Source organism: Mastomys coucha, unplaced genomic scaffold (genome assembly GCF_008632895.1).
Source record: "Mastomys coucha isolate ucsf_1 unplaced genomic scaffold, UCSF_Mcou_1 pScaffold6, whole genome shotgun sequence".
NCBI classification, from domain to species: domain Eukaryota; kingdom Metazoa; phylum Chordata; class Mammalia; order Rodentia; family Muridae; genus Mastomys; species Mastomys coucha.
In genome coordinates, this window is record NW_022196912.1 from 87,629,281 (window position 1) to 87,639,001 (window position 9,721).

A 9,721-nucleotide genomic window follows, 5' to 3' on the forward strand; every position below is an offset into this window, starting at 1 on the left:
ATCTCAGCCTCTCTATTAGTAATATTGTTTATTTCATGTTTTTACACTATACTATGGTTTTCAGAACACCTTACATATTTTAAAATTATTTATATACCCAAAAGAAATGTAGACAATTAAATTGGGAGGGGTTTTGTAAGAGAACAACAAAGAGTAAGACTGAATGCTTTGCTTGACGTTTGTAACTCTTGTATCAAGTTACCACAGTAAGAGCCAAGATTTTAAGCTCTACTAAATATAAAACAAACAAACAAAAACACTTTATATATTTATGTTATTTAAGAAAATATTAATAGTGATGTATTATTTTGAAATATAGTTAATATATTTGGAGTTATTTAAAATTTATATTGAGAAAACCGTATGTATTTTTAGTATTGTCGTAGACAAGCATCTACATAAGACTGTTAAATTGATTGTTGTTTTATATCAACTTAACAACTTTTTAAACTTATCAGTTTTAAACAACTTTTATAATACTCATTTTTATTGTTATAATATTTTATAAATTTTAAAGAATGTAACAAAAAAGATATTGTAGAAATTGAAGGGGGGTCTCTGGGAGGAGTTGGGGTACAAAAGGAAAACAATGTGATTTAATTCTATTTACTTAAAATATGTTTTAAATGTTAACAAATTCAAATAAATTGAAATCATGTAACTTTTCTCATTATAATGCAATAAAACTTAAAAAAATAAATAAATAAAATAAAGACAAAAAAACAAAAAACAAAAAATGGTCCTTTTATTACCTAAGGAGAGATGTCAGCTTTTCTTGGCTCAGTCTTAAGGCCCAGTTCCAATCAGCACACCCACTCAAAGTCTTACTATGTTCCAAGCACACACAGAGGTCAGTTTTCTCAGTGAAGTATGAGCCTCCTTACCCGAAGGGCATGCTTGCTGGCACAGTAGCCACTGGAAAGGGATGTGGATGCAATCCCCGCAATGCTGTTCACGGTGACAATCTTCCCTTGTTTCCTCTCTACCATGTGAGGCAGAACGCACTTGGTTAAGGACACTGTCCCTATGTAGTTCAGATTTATCAGCTCCTTGAAGACATCCAAGTTGGTTTCTAGAACTAAGGAACGCTGGGATCGTCCACTGTTGTTGACCAAAATGTCAATCTAAGAATCAGAAAATGGGTTCTTAAACACAGTCTAAGAAAACGATCGCTTATATTATTAACCTGAAGAGTAAATGGGACGATCATGTGGTTCTAGTAGCAGCTAAAAATAAAATAAAATTAAAAAAATAAAATAAGGGAAAGTAGATGTTTGGGCGCTCATCTTTAATTTCTGCACTTGTGAGGCAGAGGCAGGTGGGTCTCTTGAGTTTAAGGCCAGCCTGGACTTTAGAGGGAGTTCTATCTAGAATGGCCTGTCACCAAAAAAAAAAAAAAAAGAAAGAAAGAAAAGAAAAAAGAAAGAAAGAGAAAAAGAAAGAAAGAAAGGAAGGAAGGAAGGAAGGAAGGAAGAAAGAGAGAGAGAGAAAGAGAAAGTAGAATTCGCCTATGTTAACTTTGCTCATGCTTCATGAGGAAATTAGTCCTGGGAAGGGATGAGAAAGTACTAAGCAGCTACAGCCAGTTCACAGCCCTGACCTCTCTGCAAGTGCTGCATCTGTCTCATCCCTTTGAAGAGGGATCCACAGTTGGAAATGTCTTTGGCCGCTCTTTGGAGAGATAGTCTGAGCAATACCATCCATGCTTCATGAACATAAAATTGAACTTACTTTACCAAACTCCTGCAGAACAGCTTTGGTGGCTGCCTCATGGGAACGTGTGTCAGTCAAGTCAAGGGGCAGAACCAATATATCTTTTTCTTTTAAATTGCCATTCTCTGAAAAAGACATATGAAGAGTAAGCAAGCCATCCCACAGTTTCACTGAGCTCAGCTTTCCTATTAAACTTAACCTCTACCCCACAAAAATGCTGCGGTGAACTCATTGTGGGAGGCCCTACCTAAGTATCTCTCACTGACCAGGGATGACAGATCTCAGTAGTGAAGAGCATACACCACTTTTTCGGGATCTGAGTTCAATTCCTAGCACCCATGTCACAGCCACCTGTAATTCCAGCTCTAGGGAGATCCAACATGGCCTCCAAGTGCACCTGCACTCACATGTACAGACTCACACATATATGCATAATCAAAAATCTTTTTTAAAAGTGTATAGCATATACCAAGTGGTGGTGGAGTATGCACTCAGGAAGCAGAGGCAAAGGCAGAGGAGGTGATTTTCCAACTTCAAGGCCAGCCTGGTCTACGGAGTGAGTTCCAGGACAGCCAGGGCTACACAGAGAAACCCATCCTTGAAAAACTGGGGGGAAAAAAGGGAGGAGGGAGGTCTATACTATAAACCAGTAAGAAGTTGAGAAAGCCAGGAGTGAATGCTAAACAGAAGCTTCTTCCCCTAGACCAAGAACTCCAGAAGATAAATAAGGAAAGACACCGTAAAAACATACTGAGACATAATCGATTCTTTCTATTTCTGGTCACCAGAGGAACAACTGAATGGGATTATTCTGGACTTTTTAATATAAAATAAGAAATGTCCATTAGAAAAACAAGCAAATACATAGAACCTGAGAGGAGCATGTTCTTTGTCTCTGAAGGCAAAGACATGAAAGAACTTAACTTAAAACACGGATAGGCCTGCCCCAGTGACCACACAGAGAAATGGGAGCCAGAGGTCCTCCCAGCTCTGCATTGCTGATAGTCTAATCCTCTCTGCTACAACAGGCTAGTCACAGCCGTGGAGGACCAATGCCATTTAAAAAAAAAATAGCATAGAACTTAAGCACAGGCGACTTGTGAGAGCAACATCATGAAGAGAGCCTTGTGACTGCTGGGAGTCGGGGCAAAGACTCTTATACTGCTGGGTGGGTGTAGTCTGCAAACCAAAAGATAACAAAAAAATAACAGACAGCGATAACACACAAGAAGGCTCCTCGAGAGTGTGTGCGCACGGACACACACACACACACACACACACACACACACACGATGACTGTAATATCTGACATAAGACAAAATGAATAAGGATCATTCATAACTACACTTCATTAGTTGCACTCATGAGCGCCTGTTCTCCTGAAGCAAAAATATGAGTCAAATGATCATTAAAGTCCACCAGCACTTGAGATCTGGGGCTTACTCACCCCTCAATATCAAAACTTGGTATAACGACAACAATGGAAGGGTGGCCAAAAAGAAGAAAAAGCCAAGCAAGAGCGGCTGCTTAAGAGGTAACAGAAGAGGAGGTCTGGGCAGTATGCACTCACGAAGCTCTGGAGCTAGCATGAACTGCGGAAAACAATTGCACCTTCCCTCACTTCCAAAGCTGTGCTGAGTTTGTTGGGAATTGACTCACCCAGGCATCTTCTCTTCACCCGCTCCAGCTCCTGCACCCTTCGGGCTGACAGCACCAGAGAGACCCCGAGTTTAGATAACTGGAAAGCCAGCTCCTCGCCAATGCCACTCGATGCTCCAGTAACCCACACCACCATGTCGGTCAGCTCCCATTCTGTTGAAGAAGGAGGAAGATTACGGGGAAATACTATGTGATAAATGGCTCCCATCTACCAAAGAGTAGTAAAACATGAATGAAATTTAAAAAAAAAAAAAACTTTTAAAAAATACCACTAAATATGAATGTGAATGTCTAATATTTGGACTATAAAATTTCAAGTGTCATGTTAGGGGGATTTAATTAAGCTGTGAGAATGCTTGCCTCAAGTACACAAAGCCTGGGTACACTCTGGAGCCTCTATAAACCAGGCACGGTGGTGCGTGCCTGTAATCCCAGAAGTTGGAAGGGAATCAAGAGGGTAAGAAGTTCAAAGTCACCCTTGGCTACATAGTCAGCTGGAGGATAGCTTGATATACAGAGACCTTTTCTCAAACAAAATAAATGAATAGATAGATAGACAGACAGACAGATAGATAGATTTCAAGTATTCTAAGAAAGCAAGAAAGCATCTTTTACCAGAGTTTCTTAGAAAGCATGACACCAGACAGTGGTGGTGCACACATTTAATCCCAGCACTTGGGGGGCAGAGGCAGTTGGATCTTTGTGAGTTTGAGGCCAGCCTGGTCTACAGAATGAGTTCCAGGACAGTCAGGCTTACACAGAGAAAGCCTGTCTCAAAAACAAAACAAAACAAAAACAAACAAAGAAAAACTCCAGAAAGGCATGAAACCAACCACACCGTCAATAAGCAGCACACACCGTATGTTGCGTATTCTGGAATCTTGGTAAGTCTACTAGAAGTCTTTATTTGTAGCTAAGCCTCATGACTATATGGTTTCACTCAATTTATCTGCTTATTTAACAGAGTACATTAAAGCTAGTGACTAGAAACTCATTACCTTCTCAATTATATGAGAAGGCAATAAATTCTAATTTCTGAAGTAAAACCACAAATGTCTTTAAAAATACCATATGTTGCTCCATAGTATGATACAATCATCCGTTTCATTGTCGTTGTGTTTAGACAGTATCTTGCTATTTGCCTGAAGAACACACTTCATCCTCCTGCCTCCACACCATAAGTGCCACCCTCCCAGCAGTGTGATCCCTTGTCCCAGTCCTCTTTCTGGATTTAATTTTTTTTTAATCTCATTATTAGAATGACACATTATAATGAGTGTGTGTGCATGTGCCTTGGTGCATGGTGGCAGTCAGGGGGACAGTCTGAGAAGCCAGTTCTCTTCTTCCGCCTCTCTGTGGCATGCAGGATGGAGCTCGGGTCATCAAGCTTATGCTGCAAGCAGCTTTAACTGCCGGTCTCACTGTTGTGGGGTACTCACCAGAGACTGCTCAGACATGGCTAAAGTCAATAGAAGTCTTCATTAGCCATCTGGCAACTACCCTGGGTGTTTGGGATCCCAGTATAGCCTCGGGCCTTTCTCGGCGTGAGCTTTTAAGCATAAACACTATATTCTGGGTTGGCATATTCCAGAAGTAGAACTACAGAAGCTAAAAGGCAAGGTTAGTACATTTAGAGACTTTCCCAAAACTATGGACTTTGATGGATTAGGTCTTTGTTTCATTTTGGCAGGTGGTGCTGTTTTATGTTCTGAATGGTACTTTCTGGCATCAGTTGTGCTAAGATCTGGGGGCCTACTAAGTTCTGCAGCTCTGTTACACTCACCAGGCCTTGTGTGGTCTCTTGTGGGCTCTAATTTGTTCCATGACAGGGGGCCATAAGGCTCTCTAGGCTGGCCTTACTTCGTTCTTGTCTGTGAGCTTAACACAATTCCCTATTAAACACCATCACACGAGCTTCATGGAATCTGAGTTCTACAGAAAACTGAGGTCTCCAGGAGTAAGTTATCCACACTAGTCTATTAAATTCACCAAGGCGGCAGCGACTCTGGCCTCCTTCATCTCAGACATGGCCTAACACCTTGCAGAGACTAGAATATCAAAAGGACTCCATAAGTAAGTGTCTATTGAAAAAAAAACACCAAGAACCCTGGCTGAAACAGAACCCATACTGTCTGCTGTGCTATGGTGCACACATTCAGATATGGTCAAGTTAGGTCCCCAGTGCTGAGGACTGAGCCCAGGCTGCAAGCATAACAGACCCAGATACTATCATCAAACTATAGTCAAAGCCCTAAACAGAGACAGTATGTTAAAATCCAACTGTTTCTTAGACATCTCAGCACATATAACTTGTTCTAGAAATAATCAAACTACGTAAACAAAGCTTTCCTTTTAAGTAAGATACTTTGGGGGAGAAAGTACAATTGACCAAAGACTGTGCACGAATAAGAGATGTGTACTCAGGCTGGTGAGATGGCTCAGTGGGTAAGACCACTGACTGCTCTTCCAAAGGTCCTGAGTTCAAATCCCAGCAGCTACATGGTGGCTCACAACCACCTGTAATGAGATCTGATGCCCTCTTCTGGTGTGTCTGAAGACAGCAACAGTGTACTTATCTATAATAATAAATAAATCTTTAAAAAAAGAGAGAGAAAGATGTGTACTTAGCCAACCAGCCATTCACAACTGCTTACTAAATAAAAGCTTGTTTACACATTACCCTACATACTTTGTAACTGTTACTAATCAGCCTAAATTAACACAGTCCAACTTTTTTTACACCAATAAACACCTATTAGACCTATTAGGTAAAGCCAGAGTTAAAATGTTCTCAGGCTCAAGTTTATGCCCAGTGATCACAGATCTGACACCCATCTTCCCATCCTGAAGCAGGAAACAATTTAATTTAGCATCCATTTTTGTTTACTTAGTGTTAACATAGAATCCAGCAATCATTTAAAAAAAAATCACACTCTGAGAGTTGACAAGAAACCTAGAGTTTAATGCCCAACCCAGCTTGATAGATCTCTCCCAAGCCCTTCACCACTCTCTACCTCATCCCTCACAAGATGTGAAGGCCTCTTCTCTCCAATTTGAGACAGCTGCCATACCCTCCCTAAGTCTTGTCTTCTCTGGTTTCTATAAGACTAAACGCACCTATATTTCAGACATAATTGTTAATTTTTATACGATCATATCATTTATAAACTGAATTTAGTTCAATCTTCCACTTAAATAAACACTCAACACCCACAGGCAGCTAGTGGCAGTGAGCTGACACATATCCATCCCTCTGTCTCAACAGTGCTCAGTGAAGAGTTGCAGTTAATAGATGTGTGGGGTATTTAGAATTCTTGCCCTCAGCACTGAGAGGCAGTCCCATGCCTTTTCCAGTTTTGCAGCGCTGAATTCCCAAGAACACTGTGCGGCTGCATTTGTCAGTACTGCAGCTTTTAAAGCCAAGGCAATGCAACTTCCGAAATAAGACAGCAAGGATGCCTGCCAGAGTTTGGGAGGGACATAAAATCCTATTCTCTATTTTTTTTCAATCTCCAAGACCCAGGTGTCACCTACTCCTCCCCTGTTGACTTTGAATACAGTTACCAGCTACTTCAAAGCACTATTTTTCAGGTGCTTTGTGAATTTTTCCGCTTTGTGTATTTTTCACCATAAATAGTGGAACCCCACTTAAAAAGCCTACCTAGGGCCTGCTTTTAGTTTCTCTGCCAAGGCCTTTAACTGAAAAACAATTTGAATAATAATGCCCATGTTATCAGAATTGTTCACTCCAAAAGTCAGTGGCTGTTTGCGACTGTACTAGGCACACTGCCCACGTGATATGACACACAGCAGCATCTGTGAACTGATATATCAAAGCGTGTGAATCACGTATTATGGTATTAAGTGAACATCAAACACCGTGCAAGCCACAGACCAAGTGGGGCAGATAAACCTTGCCTTAGTGTACCCAGAACGATCTCCCTCCGCTCCCAGCAAAATGTCAGCTCAGCGCTTTCTATTGTGAAACTTTTAACCTAGTGAGTAGGTAAGTGGGTGAGTCAGACCAAATTTTCTTTGGGTGCTTCGGGAGTACAGGATTAAAGAATGTTCGCGCCTCTTACAAAGCAAGGGACACACTCTGTTCTCCACTGTGCCCTCCCTGGGAGTGTCCCGGGATCCCTGGGATCCTACTGAAGAAGTCTGTGTGTTGCAGGCATTAGAGGATTGCAGAGCTCTCTTGGGGTTTGATGTTTTCTATCCTAGTCTGGGTAACAAATCAGTGCCATTTTTCGAATTAAGACAAGCGACAGAGTGGGTACTGCCTGTTTAGCCCCTGCCTCTTCCTCGAGGACCCTCAGCCCTTGGGCAAGGCTCAGCTTGGCAACAGCCCAGAGGGACCTCGGCCCTGCTCTCCCTTAGAGCCCAGGCTGTAGAGGGTGCTCACCTGGGCGTCGCCCTTGCCACTCAGCCCACAACAAGGTCAGGTCGGCATCCGCCCGCAGAAAGCGCAGGAGCTGCACCAGGGGCAGGATCAGCGCGCACAACGCCAGCAGCCACAGCAGCAGCTCCCAGCTCATCGCTGTCCCTTGCCCACCAAGCTCTGCGGCGAGCGGAAGACCGTAGGCACCCGCCCTCTACGCCGCCGGTCTCAACCCGAGGCTCCGCCTAGAGAGCCCCTGAAGGCGGGGCTCCATCTGTGTCCCGGGCTGCACCACTGCGTCTCTGTGCGTCCCTACTGCGTAGGAGACTGCCAGCGTGTTGCAACAGAAGGCATGGGAAACATAATTACTTGGGACAGTGCTGTTGGGAGAGCAGTCAACAAGCTTTGTGAGGGTATGAACGAGTCTTTAACAGCCCTTTTTTTGGACGACTTTCCAGGGCTTTGGTGGTGCCTTGGTGAGAAACAAAACAATCTAACTTTGATCACTGCCCGCTCCTACCCCCAGGCCCCATCCCCCGCTCCACACTGGGAATTGTGCCCAGGTCCTTCTTCACGCTGGGGAGGCTCCCAAAAGCTGAGCCAAACCCTCACTCCTTCACCTCTTTTCCTAATCTGTTTTCCTTTCTCTTTAAGCTTGTGGACTGAGATAAGCATACTGAAGTAACCCAGCAGTTGAACTGGGCTGCCCTCGTGAATGGTCTGCTTATATTTAGAAAAACATTACAAATGATACTCATGTTTGGTCAAAAGTTGGATATCATGGCCCAGCATAATCAGAACACAAAATTAACTGGGCTAAAAGGCAATTGTTGGTAAGTTCCAAGAGCTAAAAACACTCAGGTTGGTGTCTCCCAGCCACCCCAAGTAAATGATATCGTTATCATTTGATAGCATTTGAATGTGAAAAGGCCTCTGTGCACTAGTGTTCTGATGGGTCACAACCCCCAGCTGTGGGGATGAGGGATCAGAGACTGGGACAGTGGTCTTGGGAGACTGGCAGGAAAGTCTGATTTCTCCCTGCCTGCCCCAGGGATTAGATCGGTGTGGGTGCTGAATGTCTGTGCGAAGCAGAGCTTTAGATTGTTTTTACATACTGGAGCTGGAGAGGTGGCCCCGCTGTTAAAGAGTACTTGTTGCTCTTGCAGAGAACCGATGTTCAGTGTCCACACCCACATGGCAACTCACATCTCTCTGTAACTCTTGTCTCAAGGGATCCATTTCCCTTTCCTGACCTCCAAGGGCATCCAGCACTCCCCTGTTGAGCAAACTTTCGGACAAAACATTCATGCGCACAAACAAATAATAAAAGTTTTACTAAAATCTATTTATCTTTTGTGTGTATGTCTACATGTATTCATGTGGCCATAAATGTACATGTGTGGAGTTCAGAGGACAGTTTTTGGAAGTCAGACTCTTTTTCCACTTTGTGGATCCCAAGGATCGAACTCCTATCATCAGGTGACTTTATGTGCTGAGCGGTCTCCTTGGCCCCAAAGTGGATCTTTTAATATGATGATTTGATCTGGTATGTATGTTTACTTCAAACCAACCAGTGTAGTTATTGTGTTCGACTAAGTATTCCATTTGTAAACATAAAAAATTCTGGCCGGGCAGTGATGGCACATACCATTAATCCCAGCACTTGGGAGGCAAGGTCAGGCCGATTTCTGAGTTTGAGGCCAGCCTAGTTTACAGAGTGAGTTCTAGGACAGCCAGGGCTACACAGAGAAACCCTGTCTGGAAAAAAACAAAAAACAAAACAAAACAATTCTGAGTTTGGGCTGGAGAGATGGCTCACCGGTTAAGAGCACTGACTGCTCTTCCAGAGGTCCTGAGTTCAAATTCCAGCAACCACATGGTGGCTCACAACCATCTCTAATAAGATTAGATTCCCTCTTCTGGTATGTCTGAAGACAGCTACAGTGTACTTATATATAATAAATAAAT

The 9,721-nt window shown here is 42.8% G+C and overlaps 1 protein-coding gene across 1 annotated transcript in view; it reads right to left on the reverse strand.

The window, feature by feature from the left end:
* Positions 1-8,008, reverse strand: part of LOC116080515 (dehydrogenase/reductase SDR family member 7) — a 19,391-nt gene extending 11,383 nt beyond the window's left edge. Inside the window, exons 1-4 of the mRNA XM_031356885.1 lie at positions 7,778-8,008; positions 3,373-3,525; positions 1,732-1,838; positions 885-1,124 (exon numbers count right to left, since the gene is read on the reverse strand). Coding sequence (XP_031212745.1) covers positions 885-1,124; positions 1,732-1,838; positions 3,373-3,525; positions 7,778-7,910 — 633 coding nt within the window. The 5' untranslated portion in view covers positions 7,911-8,008. The remainder of the gene's footprint in view (positions 1-884; positions 1,125-1,731; positions 1,839-3,372; positions 3,526-7,777) is intronic.
* Between the last annotated feature and the right edge of the window lie 1,713 nt (positions 8,009-9,721).